Source organism: Homarus americanus, unplaced genomic scaffold, assembly GCF_018991925.1.
Source record: "Homarus americanus isolate GMGI-L3 unplaced genomic scaffold, GMGI_Hamer_2.0 scaffold55561, whole genome shotgun sequence".
Classification (NCBI taxonomy): Eukaryota; Metazoa; Arthropoda; class Malacostraca; order Decapoda; family Nephropidae; genus Homarus; species Homarus americanus.
In genome coordinates, this window is record NW_024733064.1 from 16,812 (window position 1) to 42,216 (window position 25,405).

The 25,405-nt window shown below is 39.1% G+C and overlaps 7 protein-coding genes across 7 annotated transcripts; 6 read left to right on the forward strand and 1 right to left on the reverse strand.

Moving 5' to 3' along the window:
- The first annotated feature begins 1,370 nt into the window (after positions 1–1,370).
- LOC121869240 (cuticle protein 7-like) lies at positions 1,371–2,617 on the forward strand. Its single transcript, XM_042370480.1, has 3 exons — positions 1,371–1,403; positions 1,856–1,993; positions 2,134–2,617. Exons 1-3 carry the CDS (start codon positions 1,398–1,400, stop codon positions 2,407–2,409), a joined length of 420 nt encoding a protein of 139 aa, XP_042226414.1. The 5' UTR covers positions 1,371–1,397; the 3' UTR covers positions 2,410–2,617.
- A 2,852-nt stretch (positions 2,618–5,469) lies between these two features.
- On the forward strand, positions 5,470–6,221 carry LOC121869242 (cuticle protein 7-like). The gene is made up of 2 exons (XM_042370482.1): positions 5,470–5,597; positions 5,738–6,221. The coding sequence occupies exons 1-2, from the start codon at positions 5,493–5,495 to the stop codon at positions 6,011–6,013; spliced, it is 381 nt and encodes a 126-aa protein (XP_042226416.1). The 5' UTR covers positions 5,470–5,492; the 3' UTR covers positions 6,014–6,221.
- Positions 6,222–8,863: 2,642 nt separating this feature from the next.
- On the forward strand, positions 8,864–9,870 carry LOC121869246 (cuticle protein 7-like). Its single transcript, XM_042370487.1, has 3 exons — positions 8,864–8,903; positions 9,354–9,455; positions 9,595–9,870. Exons 1-3 carry the CDS (start codon positions 8,898–8,900, stop codon positions 9,868–9,870), a joined length of 384 nt encoding a protein of 127 aa, XP_042226421.1. The 5' UTR covers positions 8,864–8,897.
- Positions 9,871–12,710: 2,840 nt separating this feature from the next.
- Positions 12,711–13,927, forward strand: LOC121869243 (cuticle protein 7-like). Its single transcript, XM_042370483.1, has 3 exons — positions 12,711–12,750; positions 13,203–13,304; positions 13,444–13,927. The coding sequence occupies exons 1-3, from the start codon at positions 12,745–12,747 to the stop codon at positions 13,717–13,719; spliced, it is 384 nt and encodes a 127-aa protein (XP_042226417.1). The 5' UTR covers positions 12,711–12,744; the 3' UTR covers positions 13,720–13,927.
- A 2,696-nt stretch (positions 13,928–16,623) lies between these two features.
- LOC121869247 (cuticle protein 7-like) lies at positions 16,624–17,843 on the forward strand. Its single transcript, XM_042370488.1, has 3 exons — positions 16,624–16,629; positions 17,082–17,219; positions 17,360–17,843. The coding sequence occupies exons 1-3, from the start codon at positions 16,624–16,626 to the stop codon at positions 17,633–17,635; spliced, it is 420 nt and encodes a 139-aa protein (XP_042226422.1). The 3' UTR covers positions 17,636–17,843.
- Positions 17,844–19,877: 2,034 nt separating this feature from the next.
- Positions 19,878–20,903, forward strand: LOC121869244 (cuticle protein 7-like). The gene is made up of 3 exons (XM_042370485.1): positions 19,878–19,911; positions 20,288–20,479; positions 20,586–20,903. The coding sequence occupies exons 1-3, from the start codon at positions 19,897–19,899 to the stop codon at positions 20,841–20,843; spliced, it is 465 nt and encodes a 154-aa protein (XP_042226419.1). The 5' UTR covers positions 19,878–19,896; the 3' UTR covers positions 20,844–20,903.
- A 2,031-nt stretch (positions 20,904–22,934) lies between these two features.
- LOC121869245 (cuticle protein 7-like) lies at positions 22,935–24,158 on the reverse strand. The gene is made up of 3 exons (XM_042370486.1): positions 24,119–24,158; positions 23,519–23,650; positions 22,935–23,337 (listed from the first exon to the last, which is right to left on the reverse strand). The coding sequence occupies exons 1-3, from the start codon at positions 24,122–24,124 to the stop codon at positions 23,080–23,082; spliced, it is 396 nt and encodes a 131-aa protein (XP_042226420.1). The 5' UTR covers positions 24,125–24,158; the 3' UTR covers positions 22,935–23,079.
- Between the last annotated feature and the right edge of the window lie 1,247 nt (positions 24,159–25,405).

The following is a 25,405-nucleotide window of genomic DNA, read 5'->3' on the forward strand; positions in this document are numbered from 1 at the left end:
TTTCCTTTTGTCTCTTTGTGTTTGCCAATTAACACCACAACTCTGTAATTGTGTTCAAAGTGGCAGGGTATCAGTAAAAAATTATATACCATTAACTCTGGTATATTTAACATTAACCTTCAATCGAACTGACGACTAAAATAATGTCCAACTATCTAATAATACCCGGGGCCGCCTCCTGATATCTACAAGACCTTCAAAGGATTAACACTTACTAGCTGGAGCTGATTTCCGCACCTGATGGCAACCTGGTCATTGTCCTCAACCAATCACCAAACATTTAACAAACCATCAAGACACCATTACCGTACCATTGGTCACCAGTAGAGTGGGTGGATGAGACGAAGACAGGCCTTGTGCCATCCCGTATAACTAGCACCGTTCATCCATAGACATCCTTTGTACTGAAGTGACGATTGGTAGTTATGGGTGGTGTTGCTTATGTTTGACAGACCTCGACACAAGACCTGCGGACACTTGGACCATATGGGCGTGGATGGTGTGGGCGTGCTAAGAATCGGGAAGCACCACAGTCACTACCACTACCACTATAATAGTATTACCACTACCACTCTTGTGCATAATCAGCCTACTACCACTACAATACCATAGTCCAGTACCTACTCCTACCGCTACCACTACCACTACCACAATCACTGCCACAACCAATCACAAATGTACAATCCGCTACCACTACCACAACCACAATCACTACCAGTACCACTTCCATTACCACTACCACGACCACAATCACAACCACTACCACTACCAGTACCACTACCACTGCCACTACCACTACCACTACTATTACCACTACCACTACCACTACCACTACTAATACCACTACTATTAACAATGATAGTAATAAATTTTGATCGGTACCTTCCTGTAGAATTATGAAACACGGGAGAGGGATAACTCCTTATAAGATGCTGTACAGGAAGCCGATGATGGTGAGTTATGGAAATATGAAGCTCCTGTCTACTTAAGAAAGAATCAGAGTCAGTATTAACCATTATCGTTTTATACAGTAAACCCAGACACGACCTCCATAAATATGACTCTTATAACACTATTTTTTCTCTTATATTCACAATCGTGTATTAATATGAACAATTTACCAGTTATGAGAGAATGAATGGAAACTTTAGCTGAAAAATTTTGTATAATGTGTGTTGGTCTTGCACAAGCTTGACCCTATTGATAACACTTCTTATTGAGCATCTCGACAACCTCTTTAGTCTCCCTCAACGTGACAGTCTTCTCATATTAATTTTAAACCAGTTTTATCGACCTTGGTGAGGAACCGCCCAGATTCCTCGGTAGGTATATAAGTGGTGAGGTGTCTGAGATGACCACACTCACTCACTGACTTCTTCACCAGCATCATCAACATCATGAAGGTAAAACTCTAACTCATTTTCTCCCTCATTCACTTTTCTTCATCCTCCTCGAGTGCATCAAAACATCGAGTTGTTCATATCACTAAATTATTATATACATTAATTGATGATGAGTAAGGCGAGGTGAAACACGTCCCATTAAATGTTTTCATCCTCCATAACATTGGAAGAACAACTTAGAAAAGTCGTCATTTGCAACACTTTTGTTCCCTGCTGTTATAAGTGACTTAAAGCTGTATAAATCACTATGATAACGTGCAAAAAAAGGAAATCAAGAGTACCATTGTAAGTATAGCTATATTTAGAATGAATTATAGGAATAATTAAAAATGAATGTGTGTGTAATTCCAAATGATATAATTAAAAAGTAAACAATTCATTTCCTGTATTAAATAACATAGCGTATCCTTGATACACTAGAACGATTAAGTATCATTTTTGTCCTCACACAGGTGGTTCTCGCCCTCACTCTGGTGGCCGCCGCTGTGGCTGTCCCATCCGGTCCCCGTTATGGCTTCAATCCCGGCCCTTCCTTCAACCCCGGCCCTTCCTTCAACCCAGGCCCTTCCTACAGGCCAACCCCGTCCTATGTGAGTAATGAATATTGTAGTTACAAATCTTATTCTTCATACATGTAATCCCAGTTAAGACTGTACCAAGACGTTTATTATGTGTGAGAATAAATTACTCACCAAAGGTGTAGTTTCTCACCGTTCTCTCCTCCTCCCAGGCTCCTGCTCAGTACAGCTTCGACTGGGCGGTGAATGACGCTCCCTCCGGTAACGACTTCGGCCACCAGGAGAGTCGTAACGGTGACAACACCCAGGGGTCGTACTACGTGCAGCTTCCCGACGGTCGTCTGCAGCGGGTGACCTACACTGTCGACGGCGGGTCTGGGTACGTGGCCGATGTCACCTACCAGGGCGAGGCTCAGTTCCCTACCTACAGTCCAGGCTCATCCTATAGGCCAACCCCAGCCTATAGACCTGCCCCAGTGTATGGTTAAAACATATAAAACCATCGTTAATGGCCAATTATGAAACTTATAAATGAATTGCCTAATATAAATAAATTATATACAAATTAATGGTTCACTCCTAATGTGAAAATGCTTGTAGAAATTCTATGTATAAAGTCTTTATTTAGCAGCAAAGGTGTTTTTTCCACTCTTGTTTTACGGATAATGAATAAATACAATTAAAATATAGATTCTTGCCTACCATTTCTCTCTTCCTTTGTCTCTATTTGTGTTTATTAACTCTCACATGACCGCCAGCTGGGTCACCGATCAACAGAACTTTACATTATAAAATATTGGTAAAAAATGGAAGATTTTCTTATAATGTTATCACTTTTGTGACATTTATAATTCCTAGGATGATTCTCATTCAAGTTAAATGTCAAAGTATCAGTCATGACTTCCTATTACGTTGTTATGGTCTTCCTGTGTAATATATATATATGAGTTTTACTTGAGATGACTCCTTCATGCATTAAAAAATACGGTCAGTCAAGCGATAGAAGGCGGACAATGAGTTGACTAACGCAACCAAAACGGCAAGGATGATGGAAACGGAACTGTGCTAGTTTTCAGGTAGTTCATAATCCATTTTTCACAAGCTTGTATCAGTCATTGACTTCTTCTGTTATTTGATATGAGATTCTACTTGGAGAGAATAACTATTAACAACTATTTCATTATTTTCATGCATAACCTATTTGAACAACTTTCATAAGAGATATTATATTTCGTCAATTTAATTACCCCAAATTATGACCTTTTATTACTCTGAAAGTTAACCTTCGCGGAAGAACAAAGGCTGGACCAACATTTTTCATTGTAACTAACAAAGTTTCCACTCGTGTGTTATATAATATGAAGACCCAAAGTCATCGTCTAGACATCTTCAGTCTTACATGATATGTGTTTTTCCCCGTCCAAGATGACCTCCATCAGCTGATCTTCCCTCACCCAGCCTACACAGGCACGAACCTATACAAGCTGTTGGACAGGTTATTCCTGCCTAGACTCGATTCACAGTCATCTTTATCTCATGTTGAGTTGTTGCCAGAAACAAAGTAACAATGTTATATAGTTTACACGGACACTAGTGGTAGAGCGGCGTGGTAGTCTGCTACTGTATGTAATAAAGGACTAAAACATGATTTCCTTTTGTCTCTTTGTGTTTGCCAATTAACACCACAACTCTGTAATTGTGTTCAAAGTGGCAGGGTGTCAGTAAAAGTTTCTATACCATTAACTCTGGTTTATTTAACATTAAACTTTAATCGAACCGACGACTAAAATAATATCCAACTAACTTATAATACCCGGGGCCGCCTTCTAACTTGTACAGGGCCATCAAAGGATTAACACTTACTCGCTGGAGTTGACATCCGCACCTGATGGCAGCCTAGTCATTGTCCTAAGCCAATCACCAAACATTTAACAAACTACTCTAGACATCTTTACCGTACCATTGGTCACCAGTAGAGTGGGTGGATGAGACGATGCTATCCTTTATAACTAGCACCGTTCATCCATGAGGTGTACTAGTGACGTTTGGTAAGTTATGGATAGTGTTAATTTAGGTTGAGAGGCCCCTATAAACACAAGACCAAACGGATACCTGGACCATGTGGGCTTGGGTTGTGTGGGCGTGGTAGGAGATTCGGGAAGTACTACCACTACTACTACCACTACCACTACCACTACACCTTCCAATACCACTACCACTACCACTACACCTTCCATTACCACTACCACTACCACTACTATTACCATAGTCAATACCACTTCTCCTACCGCTTCTACTACCACACAATCACTACCACAACCACAACAAATGCCTCTTCCACAATCACTACCACTACCACAATCACTACCACTACCACTACCACAACCACAATCACTACCAGTACCACTTCCATTACCACTACCACGACCACAATCACAACCACTACCACTACCAGTACCACTACCACTGCCACTACCACTACCACTACTATTACCACTACCACTACCACTACCACTACTAATACCACTACTATTAACAATGATAGTAATAAATTTTGATCGGTACCTTCCTGTAGAATTATGAAACACGGGAGAGGGATAACTCCTTATAAGATGCTGTACAGGAAGCCGATGATGGTGAGTTATGGAAATATGAAGCTCCTGTCTACTTAAGAAAGAATCAGAGTCAGTATTAACCATTATCGTTTTATACAGTAAACCCAGACACGACCTCCATAAATATGACTCTTATAACACTATTTTTTCTCTTATATTCACAATCGTGTATTAATATGAACAATTTACCAGTTATGAGAGAATGAATGGAAACTTTAGCTGAAAAATTTTGTATAATGTGTGTTGGTCTTGCACAAGCTTGACCCTATTGATAACACTTCTTATTGAGCATCTCGACAACCTCTTTAGTCTCCCTCAACGTGACAGTCTTCTCATATTAATTTTAAACCAGTTTTATCGACCTTGGTGAGGAACCGCCCAGATTCCTCGGTAGGTATATAAGTGGTGAGGTGTCTGAGATGACCACACTCACTCACTGACTTCTTCACCAGCATCATCAACATCATGAAGGTAAAACTCTAACTCATTTTCTCCCTCATTCACTTTTCTTCATCCTCCTCGAGTGCATCAAAACATCGAGTTGTTCATATCACTAAATTATTATATACATTAATTGATGATGAGTAAGGCGAGGTGAAACACGTCCCATTAAATGTTTTCATCCTCCATAACATTGGAAGAACAACTTAGAAAAGTCGTCATTTGCAACACTTTTGTTCCCTGCTGTTATAAGTGACTTAAAGCTGTATAAATCACTATGATAACGTGCAAAAAAAGGAAATCAAGAGTACCATTGTAAGTATAGTTATATTTAGAATGAATTATAGGAATAATTAAAAATGAATGTGTGTGTAATTCCAAATGATATAATTAAAAAGTAAACAATTCATTTCCTGTATTCAATAACATAGCGTATCCTTGATACACTAGAACGATTAAATATCATTTTTGTCCTCACACAGGTGGTTCTCGCCTTGACTCTGGTGGCCGCCGCTATGGCTGCCCCATCCGGTCCCCGTTATGGCTTCAATCCCGGCCCTTCCTTCAACCCCGGCCCTTCCTTCAACCCAGGCCCTTCCTACAGGCCAACCCCGTCCTATGTGAGTAATGAATATTGTAGTTACAAATCTTATTCTTCATACATGTAATCCCAGTTAAGACTGTACCAAGACGTTTATTATGTGTGAGAATAAATTACTCACCAAAGGTGTAGTTTCTCACCGTTCTCTCCTCCTCCCAGGCTCCTGCTCAGTACAGCTTCGACTGGGCGGTGAATGACGCTCCCTCCGGTAACGACTTCGGCCACCAGGAGAGTCGTAACGGTGACAACACCCAGGGGTCGTACTACGTGCAGCTTCCCGACGGTCGTCTGCAGCGGGTGACCTACACTGTCGACGGCGGGTCTGGGTACGTGGCCGATGTCACCTACCAGGGCGAGGCTCAGTTCCCTACCTACAGTCCAGGCTCATCCTATAGGCCAACCCCAGCCTATAGACCTGCCCCAGTGTATGGTTAAAACATATAAAACCATCGTTAATGGCCAATTATGAAACTTATAAATGAATTGCCTAATATAAATAAATTATATACAAATTAATGGTTCACTCCTAATGTGAAAATGCTTGTAGAAATTCTATGTATAAAGTCTTTATTTAGCAGCAAAGGTGTTTTTTCCACTCTTGTTTTACGGATAATGAATAAATACAATTAAAATATAGATTCTTGCCTACCATTTCTCTCTTCCTTTGCCTTTATTTGTGTTTATTAACTCTCACATGACCGCCAGCTGGGTCACCGATCAACAGAACTTTACATTATAAAATATTGGTAAAAAATGGAAGATTTTCTTATTATGTTATCACTTTTGTGACATTTATAATTCCTAGGATGATTCTCATTCAAGTTAAATGTCAAAATATCAGTCATGACTTCCTATTACGTTGTTATGGTCTTCCTGTGTAATATATATATGAGATTTACTTGACATGACTCCTTCATGCATTAAAAAATACGGTCAGTCAAGCGATAGAAGGCGGACAATGAGTTGACTAACGCAACCAAAAAGGCAAGGATGATGGAAACGGAACTGTGTTAGTTTTCAGGTGGTTCAATAATTCATTTTTCACTAGCTTGTATCAGTCAGTGACTTCTTCTGCCATTTGATATGAGAATCTACTTTGGGAAAATAACTATTAACAACTATTTCATTATTTTCATGCATAACCTATTTGAACAACTTTCATAAGAGATATTATATTGGGTCAATTTAATTGCCCCAAATTATGACCTTTTATTTCACTGAAAGTTAACCTTCGCGGAAGAACAAAGGCTGGACCAACATTGATCATTGTATCTAACAAAGTTTCCACTCGTGTGTTATATAATATGAAGACCCAAAGTCATCGTCTAGACATCTTCAGTCTTACATGATATGTGTTTTTCCCAGTCCAAGATGACCTCCATCAGCTGATCTTCCCTCACCCAGCCTACACAGGCACGAACCTATACAAGCTGTTGGACAGGTTATTCCTGCCTAGACTCGATTCACAGTCATCTTTATCTCTTGTTGAGTTGGTGCCAGAAACACAGTAACAATGTTGTATAGTTTACACGGGCACTAGTGGTAGAGCGGCGTGGTAGTCTGCTACTGTATGTAATAAAGGACTAAAACATGATTTCCTTTTGTCTCTTTGTGTTTGCCAATTAACACCACAACTCTGTAATTGTGTTCAAAGTGGCAGGGTATCAGTAAAAAATTATATACCATTAACTCTGGTATATTTAACATTAACCTTCAATCGAACTGACGACTAAAATAATGTCCAACTATCTAATAATACCCGGGGCCGCCTCCTGATATCTACAAGACCTTCAAAGGATTAACACTTACTAGCTGGAGCTGATTTCCGCACCTGATGGCAACCTGGTCATTGTCCTCAACCAATCACCAAACATTTAACAAACCATCAAGACACCATTACCGTACCATTGGTCACCAGTAGAGTGGGTGGATGAGACGAAGACAGGCCTTGTGCCATCCCGTATAACTAGCACCGTTCATCCATAAGATACAGTCGGGGTCAAAAGTCTTGAACGCTTGACAGTATTTGGCATGTAAGTACCCGAAGATCTTAGGTATTAAGGAGAGTTTTATCCCCTTTTGTGGTTCAGTCATATGTGATGACAAGTAGTGTTATTAGTATATCCCAATCATATATGTATAACTCACAAGTAGATGCCAGATATTGCTAAGTGTTCAAGACTTTTGACCCCGACTGTACATTATCCCGTGTACTAGTGATGGTCAGTAAGTTAGGATAGTGTTAATTTAGGTTGACGGACTCCTATAAACACAAGATCACTCGGACACTTAGATCATGTGCGCGTGGATGGTCTGGGCGTGCTAGGAGATTTGAGAAGAATCACTAATACCACAAGTACTACTACTGCTACGACTACTACTACAACTACTACTACAACTACTACTACTACCACAAATACCACTTTTTTTTTATACGTGGCTTCCAGCGTCCCCCAATAGCCACACCTTCGCCGCCATTTTATTACCTTAATATTAAATATCCTAATACAAAAGTAGCTATCCTATCAGTGTTGAATTAGTTGAGCCGCAGATCTATGCGGCATTCAGTGACTGTAGCCTCATAGTCAATATCTGAAGCAGTTGTCGGCATTGGGGATACCACTACCACTACCACTACCACAATCACTACCAGTACCACTTCCACTACCACTACCACTTCCACATTCACTACCAGCACCACTACCACTGCCACTACCACTACCACTACTATTACCACTACCACTACCACTACCACTACTTTTACCACTACAACTAATAATGATAGTAGTAAATTTTGATCGGTACCTTCCTGTAGAATTATGAAACACGGGAGAGGGATAACTCCTTATAAGATGCTGTACAGGAAGCCGATGATGGTGAGTTATGGAAATATGAAGCTCCTGTCTACTTAAGGCTGAATCAGAGTCAGTATTAACCATTATCGTCTTATACAGTAAACCCAGACACGACCTCCATAAATATGACTCTTCTAACACAATTTTTTCTCTTATATTCACAATCTTGTATTAATATGAACAATTTACCAGTTATGAGAGAAAGAATGGTAATTTTAGCAGAAAATTTTGTATAATGTGTGGTGGTCTTGCACAAGCTTGACCCTATTGATAACACTTCTTATTGGGCATCTCGACAACCTCTTTAGTCTCCCTCAACGTGACAGTCTTCTCATATTAATTTTAAACCAGTTTTATCGACCTTGGTGAGGATCCGCCCAGATTCCTCGGTAGGTATATAAGTGGTGAGGTGTCTGAGATGACCACACTCACTCACTGACTTCTTCACCAGCATCATCAACATCATGAAGGTAAAACTCTAACTCATTTTCTCCCTCATTCACTTTTCTTCATCCTCCTCGAGTGCATCAAAACATCGAGTTGTTCATATCACTAAATTATTATATACATTAATTGATAATGAGTAAGGCGAGGTGAAACACATCCCATTAAATGTTTTCATCCTCCATAACATTGGAAGAACAACTTAGAAAAGTCGTCATTTGCAACACTTTTGTTCCCTGCTGTTATAAGTGACTTAAAGCTGTATAAATCACTATGATAACGTGCAAAAAAAGGAAATCAAGAGTACCATTGTAAGTATAGCTATATTTAGAATGAATTATAGGAATAATTAAAAATGAATGTGTGTAATTCCAAATGATATAATTAAAAAGTAAACAATTCATTTCCTGTATAAAATAACATAGCGTATCCTTGATACACTAGAACGATTAAGTATCAATTTTGTCCTCACACAGGTGGTTCTCGCACTGACTCTGGTGGCCGCCGCTGTGGCTGCCCCATCCGGTCCCCGTTATGGCTTCAACCCCGGCCCTTCCTACAGGCCAACCCCGTCCTATGTGAGTAATGAATATTGTAGTTACAAATCTTATTCTTCATACATGTAATCCCAGTTAAGACTGTACCAAGACGTTTATTATGTGTGAGGATAATTACTCACCAAAGGTGTAGTTTCTCACCGTTCTCTCCTCCTCCCAGGCTCCTGCTCAGTACAGCTTCGACTGGGCGGTGAATGACGCTCCTTCCGGTAACGACTTCGGCCACCAGGAGAATCGTAACGGTGACAACACCCAGGGGTCGTACTACGTGCACCTTCCCGACGGTCGTCTGCAGCGGGTGACCTATGCTGTCGACGGCGGGTCTGGGTACGTGGCCGATGTCACCTACCAGGGCGAGGCTCAGTTCCCTGCCTACAGTCCAGGCTCATCCTATAGGCCAACCCCAGCCTATAGACCTGCCCCAGTGTATGGTTAAAACATATAAAACCATCGTTAATGGCCAATTATGAAACTTATCAATGAATTGCCTAATAAAAATAAATTATTTACCAATTAATGGTTCACTCCTAATGTGAAAATGCTTCTAGAAATTCTATGTATAAAGTCTTTATTTAGCAGCAAAGGTGTTTTTTCCACTCTTGTTTTACGGATAATGAATAAATACAATTAAAATATAGATTCTTGCCTACCATTTCTCTCTTCCTTTGTCTCTATTTGTGTTTATTAACTCTCACATGACCGCCAGCTGGGTCACCGATCAACAGAACTTTACATTATAAAATATTGGTAAAAAATGGAAGATTTTCTTATTATGTTATCACTTTTGTGACATTTATAATTCCTAGGATGATTCTCATTCAAGTTAAATGTCAAAATATCAGTCATGACTTCCTATTACGTTGTTATGGTCTTCCTGTGTAATATATATATGAGTTTTACTTGACATGACTCCTTCATGCATTAAAAAATACGGTCAGTCAAGCGATAGAAGGCGGACAATGAGTTGACTAACGCAACCAAAAAGGCAAGGATGATGGAAACGGAACTGTGTTAGTTTTCAGGTGGTTCAATAATTCATTTTTCACTAGCTTGTATCAGTCAGTGACTTCTTCTGCCATTTGATATGAGAATCTACTTTGGGAAAATAACTATTAACAACTATTTCATTATTTTCATGCATAACCTATTTGAACAACTTTCATAAGAGATATTATATTGGGTCAATTTAATTGCCCCAAATTATGACCTTTTATTTCACTGAAAGTTAACCTTCGCGGAAGAACAAAGGCTGAACCAACATTGATCATTGTATCTAACAAAGTTTCCACTCGTGTGTTATATAATATGAAGACACAGAGTCATCGTCTAGACATCTTCAGTCTTACATGATATGTGTTTTTCCTCAGTTCAAGATGACCTCCATCAGCTGATCTTCCCTCACCCAGTCTACACAGGCACGAACTTAGACAACCTGTTGGACAGGTTATTCCTGCCTAGACTACATTGAGAGTCATCTTTATCTCATGTTGAGTTGGTGCCAGAAACAAAGTAACAATGTTGTATAGTTTACACGGACACTAATGGTCGAGTGGTGCGGTAGTCTGCTACTGTATGTAATAAAGGACTGAAACATGTTTTCCTTTTGTCTCTTTGTGTTTGCCAATTAACACCACAACTCTGTAATTGTAATCAAAGTGGCAGGGTATCAGTAAAAATTTATATACCATTAACTCTGGTTTATTTAACATTAACCTTTAATCGAACTGACGACTAAAATAATGTCCAACTATCTAATAATACCCGGGGCCGCCTCCTGATATCTACAAGCCCTTCAAAGGATTAACACTTACTAGCTGGAGCTAATTTCCGCACCTGATGGCAACCTGGTCATTGTCCTCAACCAATAACCAAACATTTAACAAACCATCAAGACACCATTACCGTACCATTGGTCACCAGTAGAGTGGGTGGATGAGACGAAGACAGGCCTTGTGCCATCCCATATAACTAGCACCGTTCATCCATAAGATAGAGTCGGGGTCAAAAGTCTTGAACACTTGACAGTATTTGGCATGTAAGTACCCGAAGATCTTAGGTATTAAGGAGAGTTTTATCCCCTTTTGTGGGTTCAGTCATATGTGATGACAAGTAGTGTTATTAGTATATCCCAATCATATATGTATAACTCACAAGTAGATGCCAGATATTGCTAAGTGTTCAAGACTTTTGACCCCGACTGTACATTATCCCGTGTACTAGTGATGGTCAGTAAGTTAGGATAGTGTTAATTTAGGTTGACGGACTCCTATAAACACAAGATCACTCGGACACTTAGATCATGTGGGCGTGGATGGTCTGGGCGTGCTAGGAGATTTGAGAAGAATCACTAATACCACAAGTACTACTACTGCTACGACTACTACTACAACTACTACTACTACCACAAATACCACTTTTTTTTTATACGTGGCTTCCAGCGTCCCCCAATAGCCACACCTTCGCCGCCATTTTATTACCTTAATATTAAATATCCTAATACAAAAGTAGCTATCCTATCAGTGTTGAATTAGTTGAGCCGCAGATCTATGCGGCATTCAGTGACTGTAGCATCATAGTCAATATCTGAAGCAGTTGTCGGCATTGGGGATACCACTACCACTACCACTACCACAATCACTACCAGTACCACTTCCACTACCACTACCACTACCACATTCACTACCAGTACCACTACCACTGCCACTACCACTACCACTACTATTACCACTACCACTACCACTACCACTACTTTTACCACTACAACTAATAATGATAGTAGTAAATTTTGATCGGTACCTTCCTGTAGAATTATGAAACACGGGAGAGGGATAACTCCTTATAAGATGCTGTCCAGGAAGCCGATGATGGTGAGTTATGGAAGTATGAAGGTCCTGTCTACTTGAGGATGAATCAGAGTCAGTATTAACCATTATCGTCTTATACAGTAAACCCAGACACGACCTCCAAAAATATGACTCTTCTAACACTATTTTTTCTCTTATATTCACAATCGTGTATTAATATGAACAATTTACCAGTTATGAGAGAATGAATGGTAATTTTAGCAGAAAATTTTGTATAATGTGTGGTGGTCTTGCACAAGCTTGACCCTATTGATAACACTTCTTATTGAGCATCCCGACAACCTCTTTAGTCTCCCTCAACGTGACAGTCTTCTGATATTAATTTTAAACCAGTTTTATCGACCTTGGTGAGGAACCGCCCAGATTCCTCGGTAGGTATATAAGTGGTGAGGTGTCTGAGATGACCACACTCACTCACTGACTTCTTCACCAGCATCATCAACATCATGAAGGTAAAACTCTAACTCATTTTCTCCCTCATTGACTTTTCTACATCCTCCTCGAGTGCATCAAAACATCGAGTTGTTCATATCACTAAATTATTATATACATTAATTGATAATGAGTAAGGCGAGGTGAAACACATCCCATTAAATGTTTTCATCCTTCATAACATTGGAAGAACAACTTAGAAAAGTCGTCATTTGCAACACTTTTGTTCCCTGCTGTTATAAGTGAATTAAAGATGTATAAACCACTATGATAACGTGCAAACAAAGGAAATCAAGAGTATCATTGTAAGTATAGTTATATTTAGAATGAATTATAGGAATAATTAAAAATGAATGTGTGTGTAATTCCAAATGATATAATTAAAAAGTAAACAATTCATTTCCTGTATTAAATAACATAGCGTATCCTTGATACACTAGAACGATTAAGTATCATTTTTGTCCTCACACAGGTGGTTCTCGCACTGACTCTGGTGGCCGCCGCTGTGGCTGCCCCATCCGGTCCCCGTTATGGCTTCAACCCCGGCCCTTCCTACAGGCCAACCCCGTCCTATGTGAGTAATGAATATTGTAGTTACAAATCTTATTCTTCATACATGTAATCCCAGTTAAGACTGTACCAAGACGTTTATTATGTGTGAGGATAATTACTCACCAAAGGTGTAGTTTCTCACCGTTCTCTCCTCCTCCCAGGCTCCTGCTCAGTACAGCTTCGACTGGGCGGTGAATGACGCTCCTTCCGGTAACGACTTCGGCCACCAGGAGAATCGTAACGGTGACAACACCCAGGGGTCGTACTACGTGCACCTTCCCGACGGTCGTCTGCAGCAGGTGACCTACGCTGTCGACGGCGGGTCTGGGTACGTGGCCGATGTCACCTACCAGGGCGAGGCTCAGTTCCCTGCCTACAGTCCAGGCTCATCCTATAGGCCAACCCCAGCCTATAGACCTGCCCCAGTGTATGGTTAAAACATATAAAACCATCGTTAATGGCCAATTATGAAACTTATCAATGAAATGCCTAATAAAAATAAATTATTTACCAATTAATGGTTCACTCCTAATGTGAAAATGCTTCTAGAAATTCTATGTATAAAGTCTTTATTTAGCAGCAAAGGTGTTTTTTCCACTCTTGTTTTACGGATAATGAATAAATACAATTAAAATATAGATTCTTGCCTACCATTTCTCTCTTCCTTTGTCTCTATTTGTGTTTATTAACTCTCACATGACCGCCAGCTGGGTCACCGATCAACAGAACTTTACATTATAAAATATTGGTACAAAATGGAAGATTTTCTTATTATGTTATCACTTTTGTGACATTTATAATTCCTAGGATGATTCTCATTCAAGTTAAACGTCAAAATATCAGTCATGAATTCCTATTACGTTGTTATGGTCTTCCTGTGTAATATATATATGAGTTTTACTTGACATGACTCCTTCATGCATTAAAAAATACGGTCAGTCAAGCGATAGAAGGCGGACAATGAGTTGACTAACGCAACCAAAAAGGCAAGGATGATGGAAACGGAACTGTGTTAGTTTTCAGGTGGTTCAATAATTCATTTTTCACTAGCTTGTATCAGTCAGTGACTTCTTCTGCCATTTGATATGAGAATCTACTTTGGGAAAATAACTATTAACAACTATTTCATTATTTTCATGCATAACCTATTTGAACAACTTTCATAAGAGATATTATATTGGGTCAATTTAATTGCCCCAAATTATGACCTTTTATTTCACTGAAAGTTAACCTTCGAGGAAGAACAAAGGCTGAACCAACATTGATCATTGTATCTAACAAAGTTTCTACTCGTGTGTTATATAATATGAAGACCCAAAGTCATCGTCTAGACATCTTCAGTCTTACATGATATGTTTTTTTCCCCATTAAAGATGACCTCCATCAGCTGATCTTCCCTCACCCAGTCTACACAGGCACGAACTTAGACAACCTGTTGGACAGGATATTCCTGCCTAGACTACATTGAGAGTCATCTTTATCTCATGTTGAGTTGGTGCCAGAAACAAAGTAACAATGTTGTATAGTTTACACGGACACTAGTGGTCGAGTGGTGCTGTAGTCTGCTACTGTATGTAATAAAGGACTAAAACATGATTTCCTTTTGTCTCTTTGTGTTTGCCAATTAACACCACATCTCTGTAATTGTAATCAAAGTGGCAGGGTATCAGTAAAAATTTATATACCATTAACTCTGGTTTATTTAACATTAACCTTTAATCGAACTGACGACTAAAATAATGTCCAACTATCTAATAATACCCGGGGCCACCTCCTGATATCTACAAGCCCTTCAAAGGATTAACACTTACTAGCTGGAGCTAATTTCCGCACCTGATGGCAACCTGGTCATTGTCCTCAACCAATAACCAAACATTTAACAAACCATCAAGACACCATTACCGTACCATTGGTCACCAGTAGAGTGGGTGGATGAGACGAAGACAGGCCTTGTGCCATCCCGTATAACTAGCACCGTTCATCCATAAGATAGAGTCGGGGTCAAAAGTCTTGAACACTTGACAGTATTTGGCATGTAAGTACCCGAAGATCTTAGGTATTAAGGAGAGTTTTATCCCCTTTTGTGGTTCAGGCATAATATGTGATGACAAGTAGTGTTATTAGTATATCCCAATCATATATGTATAACTCACAAGTAGATGCCAGATATTGCTAAGTGTTCAAGACTTTTGACCCCGACTGTACATTATCCCGTGTACTAGTGATGGTCAGTAAGTTAGGATAGTGTTAATTTAGGTTGAAGGACTCCTACAAACACAAGATCACTCGGACACTTAGATCATGTGGGCGTGGATGGTCTGGGCGTGCTAGGAGATTTGAGAAGAATCACTAATACCACAAGTACTACTACTGCTACGACTACTACTACAACTACTACTACTACCACAAATACCACTACCACAAATACCACTTATTTTTTTATACGTGGCCTCCAGCGTCCCCCAATAGCCACACCTTCGCCGCCATTTTATTACCTTAATATTAAATATCCTAATACAAAAGTAGCTATCCTATCTGTGTTGAATTAGTTGAGCCGCAGATCTATGCAGCATTCAGTGACTGTAGCCTCAAAGTCAATATCTGAAGCAGTTGTCGGCATTGGGGATACCACTACCACTACCACAACCACAATCACTACCAGTACCACTTCCATTACCACTACCACTACCACAATCACAACCACTACCACTACCAGTACCACTACCACTGCCACTACCACTACCACTACTATTACCACTACCACTACCACTACCACTACTAATACCACTACTATTAACAATGATAGTAATAAATTTTGATCGGTACCTTCCTGTAGAATTATGAAACACGGGAGAGGGATAACTCCTTATAAGATGCTGTACAGGAAGCCGATGATGGTGAGTTATGGAAATATGAAGCTCCTGTCTACTTAAGAAAGAATCAGAGTCAGTATTAACCATTATCGTTTTATACAGTAAACCCAGACACGACCTCCATAAATATGACTCTTATAACACTATTTTTTCTCTTATATTCACAATCGTGTATTAATATGAACAATTTACCAGTTATGAGAGAATGAATGGAAACTTTAGCTGAAAAATTTTGTATAATGTGTGTTGGTCTTGCACAAGCTTGACCCTATTGATAACACTTCTTATTGAGCATCTCGACAACCTCTTTAGTCTCCCTCAACGTGACAGTCTTCTCATATTAATTTTAAACCAGTTTTATCGACCTTGGTGAGGAACCGCCCAGATTCCTCGGTAGGTATATAAGTGGTGAGGTGTCTGAGATGACCACACTCACTCACTGACTTCTTCACCAGCATCATCAACATCATGAAGGTAAAACTCTAACTCATTTTCTCCCTCATTCACTTTTCTTCATCCTCCTCGAGTGCATCAAAACATCGAGTTGTTCATATCACTAAATTATTATATACATTAATTGATAATGAGTAAGGCGAGGTGAAACACATCCCATTAAATGTTTTCATCCTCCATAACATTGGAAGAACAACTTAGAAAAGTCGTCATTTGCAACACTTTTGTTCCCTGCTGTTATAAGTGACTTAAAGCTGTATAAATCACTATGATAACGTGCAAAAAAAGGAAATCAAGAGTACCATTGTAAGTATAGTTATATTTAGAATGAATTATAGGAATAATTAAAAATGAATGTGTGTGTAATTCCAAATGATATAATTAAAAAGTAAACAATTCATTTCCTGTATTCAATAACATAGCGTATCCTTGATACACTAGAACGATTAAATATCATTTTTGTCCTCACACAGGTGGTTCTCGCCTTGACTCTGGTGGCCGCCGCTATGGCTGCCCCATCCGGTCCCCGTTATGGCTTCAATCCCGGCCCTTCCTTCAACCCCGGCCCTTCCTTCAACCCAGGCCCTTCCTACAGGCCAACCCCGTCCTATGTGAGTAATGAATATTGTAGTTACAAATCTTATTCTTCATACATGTAATCCCAGTTAAGACTGTACCAAGACGTTTATTATGTGTGAGAATAAATTACTCACCAAAGGTGTAGTTTCTCACCGTTCTCTCCTCCTCCCAGGCTCCTGCTCAGTACAGCTTCGACTGGGCGGTGAATGACGCTCCCTCCGGTAACGACTTCGGCCACCAGGAGAGTCGTAACGGTGACAACACCCAGGGGTCGTACTACGTGCAGCTTCCCGACGGTCGTCTGCAGCGGGTGACCTACACTGTCGACGGCGGGTCTGGGTACGTGGCCGATGTCACCTACCAGGGCGAGGCTCAGTTCCCTACCTACAGTCCAGGCTCATCCTATAGGCCAACCCCAGCCTATAGACCTGCCCCAGTGTATGGTTAAAACATATAAAACCATCGTTAATGGCCAATTATGAAACTTATAAATGAATTGCCTAATATAAATAAATTATATACAAATTAATGGTTCACTCCTAATGTGAAAATGCTTGTAGAAATTCTATGTATAAAGTCTTTATTTAGCAGCAAAGGTGTTTTTTCCACTCTTGTTTTACGGATAATGAATAAATACAATTAAAATATAGATTCTTGCCTACCATTTCTCTCTTCCTTTGTCTCTATTTGTGTTTATTAACTCTCACATGACCGCCAGCTGGGTCACCGATCAACAGAACTTTACATTATAAAATATTGGTAAAAAATGGAAGATTTTCTTATAATGTTATCACTTTTGTGACATTTATAATTCCTAGGATGATTCTCATTCAAGTTAAATGTCAAAGTATCAGTCATGACTTCCTATTACGTTGTTATGGTCTTCCTGTGTAATATATATATATGAGTTTTACTTGAGATGACTCCTTCATGCATTAAAAAATACGGTCAGTCAAGCGATAGAAGGCGGACAATGAGTTGACTAACGCAACCAAAACGGCAAGGATGATGGAAACGGAACTGTGCTAGTTTTCAGGTAGTTCATAATCCATTTTTCACAAGCTTGTATCAGTCATTGACTTCTTCTGTTATTTGATATGAGATTCTACTTGGAGAGAATAACTATTAACAACTATTTCATTATTTTCATGCATAACCTATTTGAACAACTTTCATAAGAGATATTATATTTCGTCAATTTAATTACCCCAAATTATGACCTTTTATTACTCTGAAAGTTAACCTTCGCGGAAGAACAAAGGCTGGACCAACATTTTTCATTGTAACTAACAAAGTTTCCACTCGTGTGTTATATAATATGAAGACCCAAAGTCATCGTCTAGACATCTTCAGTCTTACATGATATGTGTTTTTCCCCGTCCAAGATGACCTCCATCAGCTGATCTTCCCTCACCCAGCCTACACAGGCACGAACCTATACAAGCTGTTGGACAGGTTATTCCTGCCTAGACTCGATTCACAGTCATCTTTATCTCATGTTGAGTTGTTGCCAGAAACAAAGTAACAATGTTATATAGTTTACACGGACACTAGTGGTAGAGCGGCGTGGTAGTCTGCTACTGTATGTAATAAAGGACTAAAACATGATTTCCTTTTGTCTCTTTGTGTTTGCCAATTAACACCACAACTCTGTAATTGTGTTCAAAGTGGCAGGGTGTCAGTAAAAGTTTCTATACCATTAACTCTGGTTTATTTAACATTAAACTTTAATCGAACCGACGACTAAAATAATATCCAACTAACTTATAATACCCGGGGCCGCCTTCTAACTTGTACAGGGCCATCAAAGGATTAACACTTACTCGCTGGAGTTGACATCCGCACCTGATGGCAGCCTAGTCATTGTCCTAAGCCAATCACCAAACATTTAACAAACTACTCTAGACATCTTTACCGTACCATTGGTCACCAGTAGAGTGGGTGGATGAGACGATGCTATCCTTTATAACTAGCACCGTTCATCCATGAGGTGTACTAGTGACGTTTGGTAAGTTATGGATAGTGTTAATTTAGGTTGAGAGGCCCCTATAAACACAAGACCAAACGGATACCTGGACCATGTGGGCTTGGGTTGTGTGGGCGTGGTAGGAGATTCGGGAAGTACTACCACTACTACTACCACTACCACTACCACTACACCTTCCAATACCACTACCACTACCACTACACCTTCCATTACCACTACCACTACCACTACTACGACACCTACCTCTACTAATAATAATGAGAGCAATAAATTTTGATAATAACTTTCCTGTACAGGAAGCCGATGATGGTGAGTTAAGGAAGTATGATGTTCTTGTCTTCTTGAGGCTGAATCAGAGTCAGTAGTAACCATTATCGTTTTATAGTAAAGCCAGACACGACCTCCATATATATGAATCTTAAAACACCCTATTTTTTCTCTTATATTCGCAATCGTAAATTAATATGAATAATTTCCTATTTTAAGCTGAAAAATCTGTATAATTTGTGTTGGTCTTGCGCAAAGTTGACCCTATTGATAACACGTCTTATTGAACACCTACACAGTCTCTCCCGTGTCCCTCACCGTGACACTCTTTTGATTATGTTTTTAAACCAGTTTTGTCGACCTTGGTGAGGACCCGCCCACAGTCCTCGGTAGGTATATAAGTGGTGAAGCTTCTGGGATGATCACACTCACTCACTGACTTCTTCACCAGCATCATGAACATCATGAAGGTAAAATTCTCACTCATTAACTCTCTCAGTCACTCTCCTAAAACTCTCACACTCTCTCTATTTCTCACTCCCTTAACTTCTCCTTCACTTATTCAATCACTCACTCTCCTTATGATTAAAATTGAAATTTTTGCAAATATTAGCTTCCCATGACTTTATTCATAACTTTTCTTTAAGTAACTCGAAAACAAAAAACTTTGTGTGCGTGTTTTAGTTTCTAACAACATAGGTAAATTACGAAGCAGGTCACTTGGTATGTAAGTGATCTGTTAAGAATATAAAGTATCAACATAAATTAAATTAAATCTCTGGGTCATGACCACAGGATCCTTGCTAAAGTAAGAGGATTAATTGTTACATTTTTGTCATCACACAGGTGGTTCTTGCCCTGACTCTGGTGGTCGCCGCTGTGGCTGCCCCGTCCGGTCCCCGTTATGGCTTCAATCCCAGCCCTTCCTTCAACCCCGGCCCTTCCTTCAACCCCGGCCCTTCCTTCAACCCCGGCCCTTCCTTCAACCCTGGCCCTTCCTTCAGTCCCGCCCCGTCCTACAGGCCAACCCCGTCCTATGTGAGTAATGAATACTGTTGTGTATCGATATTATAGTGACAAATATTCATTCTTCTTACGTCTAATACGAGAGGTTTTGTTTCTCACTGTACTTTCCTCCTACCAGGGTCCTGCTCAGTACAGCTTCGACTGGGCGGTGAATGACGCTCCCTCCGGTAACGACTTCGGCCACGAGGAAACTCGTAACGGTGACAACACCCAGGGGTCGTACTACGTGCAGCTTCCTGATGGTCGTCTGCAGCGGGTGACCTACACTGTCAACGGCGGCTCTGGGTACGTGGCCGAAGTCACCTACCAGGGCGAGGCTCAGTTCCCTACCTATGGTGCAGGCTCAGCCTATAGGCCTACCCCAGTGTATGGTTGAAATATACTTATCTCCATTGTATGACCGATTACGTAAATTATCAATAAACCATAAATTAAATTTGATGTACATATTAATGAATTTGTCCATTTTAATATAAATATTTTTGTTTATCAAATTTCTTGAAAGGTTTTATCCCATAACAGTACTTAAAGTAATCAATGTTTTCATCACTTCTTTTTCTCTAAAGTTCGGTAACTCTTTCTATTTACTCCAAGACTATCTATACTCTGATTCCTTCACACGTAACATTGATCAAAACATTCGTGTAACGTCTTGAGCTATACAGCAGTTGTCACTTCAGAAGCACTAAGACATAGCTTATTTAATCATATCAAGAAAATTGATCAAGTGATTATGCAAGTTATGTTACACTGTGAATTACCACAAGCCAATACCCTACCAACTGTATCATCATGTCAGTTTATTTATGAATTATTTCACCTTAGTAATAAATCTTGGAATTGGATTGATTTTGTTTGATTTTGTTAAGTTGTATATATAATATCCAGCAAGTACGACGGTTTACTTTATTCAACTAAACTACCTGTTTTTGAATTTTACATTCAAACCAAGTTGTCATGTCATCAAGGAAAATCAAAATTATCAGAGAATGTTTATGGTAATACAATACTGTGTGGGAGTTAGTCTCATGTTGATTGTTAATACTATTATTACTATCATCATCATCATCATCATCATCATCATCATCATCATCATCATCACGTCCTAAGTCATCGTCTAGACATCTTCAGTCTTATGATGTGTGTTTTTCCCCGTCCAAGATGACCTCCATCAGCTGACCTTCCATCAGCCAGCCTACACCAGATCCTATACAACCTGTTGGAAGGGTTATTCTTGCCTAGACTCCATTCACAGTCATATTTATCTCATGTTGCCAGAAACACAGTAACAGTGTTGTATAATTTACACGGACGCTAACGGCAGAGGGGTGTGGTAGTCTTTTTTTTTTATGGGTATTAGCCCTCCCGGGCACAGGTCACTGACCCACATCGGGGCCTGGGGGGCGAAAATGTAATAATCATTCATAGTAAATAAAATTTATAATAAAAAGTAAAATAAAATAATAATGATAGCAATAATAATAATAACTCTGTAATAATAATAATAATAATAATAATAATAATAATAATAATAATAATAATAATAATAATAATAATAATAATAATAGTAATAATAATAATAATAATAATAATAATAATAATAATAACAATAATAATAATAATAATAATAATAGTAATAATAATAATAATAATAATAAAGAACTATAAAGAAATACAAAAACGAAAAAAAATCAATAGTGAGAAACGCTTTATGTATGTTGTGTTGTCAAGTAAGAGAAACAATTGAGACCTGCAATTGTGTGTAAATGTGGCAGAAAGACAGATCAACAACGTGGGACTTGGTCACAATTTTCGTGATGCCATATGGCAGCAGGGTCTACCATTAGACAACACATTATGCTTCCATTATCTTCCCAGTCGGTAGTTCCTCCCTGTTTGGTAGCTGCTACTGTGAGGACGAGACAGGATGGGGGAGGTATGCACAAACCTGCTGATGTTATTGTTGGTCTTAGACTTGACAACAGTGGCCATTGTTCTTAGGGCAAATACAACAATGATTTAAAATTTACAAGAAAATATCACACTCCTTAACCATTTTGTTCAACAATTTCAAATTCATTTTCAACAGTTTATTCAAGTGAAGATTAAATTTCAAAACTGTTTCATATTACTAATTCACACAAAGTCGATATGATAAAGAGCCAACATTACATCTGTTATCAAGGTAATGTAATTTATAGATAAGTTGACAATATAATACAGCTTGTGTTTTGGTTGTTAGATCTTGTCTTGAAGTAATTTACTTTATAGTGTCACCTAGTATTTGGCCTAACAGATTTACGTGTCTTTAATAAAATGCCTCTCTAAAATTATTATTATATGCTTATTAAACAGACAGTCTTCGAGAAAGCCCCCAACGACAGACAGAGATTAACAGAGAAGGAAAAGCATAAATTTTAAGAAGTCTAATAACATTTATTACTTCTCTATGAAATCAAAGCAACAAAATAAAAATAAAATTAACATTGCAAGTAAAAGCTTTCTATACATAGATATTGCAACATTTCCACATCAAAAGTGATATATTATTTCTTTCTCTATATATAAATACATATGTAGGGGGATTTATTAATTATATGGTTAAATGTGTTTTAACCATACGCTGGGGTTGGCCTATAGGATGGCCCTGCACTGTAGGTAGGGAATTGAGCCTCGCCCTGGTAGGTGACCTCGGCCACGTACCCAGAGCCGCCGTTGACAGTGTAGGTCACCCGCTGCAGACGACCGTCGGGAAGCTGCACGTAGTACGACCCCTGGGTGTTGTCACCGTTACGAGTCTCCTCGTGGCCGAAGTCGTTACCGGAGGGAGCGTCATTCACCGCCCAGTCGAAGCTGTACTGAGCAGGACCCTGGGAACAGGAAAGTGTAATAAGTCTTCTTCATAACTTGTTTAAGTACAGTAGAAATGAAACAAAAACACTAGTAATAAATTATCCTGGAAAACACTTAATACATTCTTATCTGAACTTTCAAATATTAACAAGTGATATTCTTAAGCACGTTATCCACGTAAAAAACTATATTTATTACATAAGTTGGCCTATAGGACGGGGCTGGTCTGTAGGACGGGGCAGGGGCAGGGACGGGGGCGGGGGAGAAGCCGTAGCCACGTCTGGACGGCGCAGCCATAGCGGCGGCCACCAGAGTCAGGGCGAGAACCACCTGTGTGATGACAAATGTGTGACAATTATTCATATTATTTTATCAGTGACCCTGTGGTGAGGCTGAAAATATCAGCTGTCATTACTAAGTGATGCTAAACAAACTTGTGTATATATAATGACTGGCAAATATTTACCTAATGTCATTTAGAACTAACACTCATGTCCAGAGTTTCTGTACAGTTATATGGGAATTGACTAATTGATTGTCATGTATTCCTGTAATCTAGGCATAAATCTGTCCCTGTACTGTACCATCTGAATAAACTATTTTGTTTCTGGGTCATTATTCCAGTATTCGTTGTGTTGCATAATGTGCCAGAACTAAGGAGTTGGAGTGACCTAAACGCCACTATCTATTTATGAATGAACTTATAAGAATCAAACGTTAGTAAAGATCTTGCTGCTTTGATACACACGAGGGGAGTGAGTGAGTGAGTGAGTGAGTGGGTGAGTGTGAGAGTTTTACCTTCATGATGTTGATGATGCTGGTGAAGGAATCAGTTAGTGAGTGTGGTCATCCCAGACGCCTCACCACTTATATACCTACCGAGGACTGTGGGCGGGTCCTCACCAAGGTCGACAAAACTGGTTTAAAAATATTTTCTAAAGATAATCACGATAAGGGAGGTGGGAGGGGCTGTGTAGGTGCTCAGTGAGACAAAAGATGTTATGAATTGGGTGAAGCTCTTAAATTATTTTAGTTAAAATTACCAAATAATTTCTCGTCATCGGTGACAATTACAAATTAATTAAAGATTTTGAATAATAAAGAAAATATTATTCTTAAAAAGGCACATTTTTATTCAGGTTGTGTCTGGCTGAAGAGGAATAAGACTGTCCAGCAGTTGCTTTGTTATGGGGCAATAAGAAGCAAGTATCCGAAATAACAAAAGTTAAGAATAAAATAGAATGATATCAGAATGAATGATAATAATCAACAATTTGATACAAGAAGAAGCTGCCAGATCTATTTCACTAAAACGTCACACACTGTAATAGAAGAACATATGGCTTATAATAACTCCTTAACTTGTCTGTGTATTGGGGACATATGGGATTATTCCCCGAGGCTGTTAATGGGAATAAGAACAATAGAGGAACTTAAAACTGTAGGACCAACAATAACATCAGCAGGATCGTGGACACCTCCCACCAACCCGTCTCGCCCTCACAGTAGCAGACTACCACGCCACTCTACCATTAGTCTTCTGGTAAACTATGCGACATTGTTACTTAGGAAGTGAAGATGATGATGATGATGACGATGATGATGATGATGACGATGATGATGATGATGACGATGATGATCATATTAGTTATTCATGTTTAACTACATGTGTAAGAATATTACCTTAACCATTGTACTCTAATAACTTCTATTTTCTTGTTGTTACGACAAAATAAATAACTGTAAAATAAAAGGGTAGAGATACTATTATTTTGCCGTTTATTTCAACATCATTTATTTCTATCAATGTTGTTTGCTGTTTGTTCCTCCCAGTTTAAGTCTTAGAGAAGTACAGGACAGTATGCATAATGAAACTTTAAACTATCTATTAAAAGCCACATGGTTCAAATCGTCTAATTATCATTATAATAAAATAACAAAACTGTTATACTAATAGAACTGAGATGTTATATTACCTAATTATACTCTTAAATCACAAAAGGTACCATTCTATTTAAAGAAATTACCTGAGGTGTTGATATAAACCACTGAGGAATGAGTTAACAAATGATCGAAAAGTTGACA

Coding starts and splice junctions, on each gene's coding strand:
- LOC121869240 (XM_042370480.1), top strand. Junction 1,994..2,133: donor ACAGGCCAACCCCGTCCTAT/GTGAGTAATGAA, acceptor TCCTCCTCCCAG/GCTCCTGCTCAGTACAGCTT.
- LOC121869242 (XM_042370482.1), top strand. CDS start 5,493: ATGGCTGCCCCATCCGGTCCCCGTTATGGCTTCAATCCCGGCCCTTCC. Junction 5,598..5,737: donor ACAGGCCAACCCCGTCCTAT/GTGAGTAATGAA, acceptor TCCTCCTCCCAG/GCTCCTGCTCAGTACAGCTT.
- LOC121869246 (XM_042370487.1), top strand. Junction 9,456..9,594: donor ACAGGCCAACCCCGTCCTAT/GTGAGTAATGAA, acceptor TCCTCCTCCCAG/GCTCCTGCTCAGTACAGCTT.
- LOC121869243 (XM_042370483.1), top strand. Junction 13,305..13,443: donor ACAGGCCAACCCCGTCCTAT/GTGAGTAATGAA, acceptor TCCTCCTCCCAG/GCTCCTGCTCAGTACAGCTT.
- LOC121869247 (XM_042370488.1), top strand. Junction 17,220..17,359: donor ACAGGCCAACCCCGTCCTAT/GTGAGTAATGAA, acceptor TCCTCCTCCCAG/GCTCCTGCTCAGTACAGCTT.
- LOC121869244 (XM_042370485.1), top strand. Junction 20,480..20,585: donor ACAGGCCAACCCCGTCCTAT/GTGAGTAATGAA, acceptor TCCTCCTACCAG/GGTCCTGCTCAGTACAGCTT.
- LOC121869245 (XM_042370486.1), bottom strand. Junction 23,338..23,518: donor CGTCCTATAGGCCAACTTAT/GTAATAAATATA, acceptor TCCTGTTCCCAG/GGTCCTGCTCAGTACAGCTT.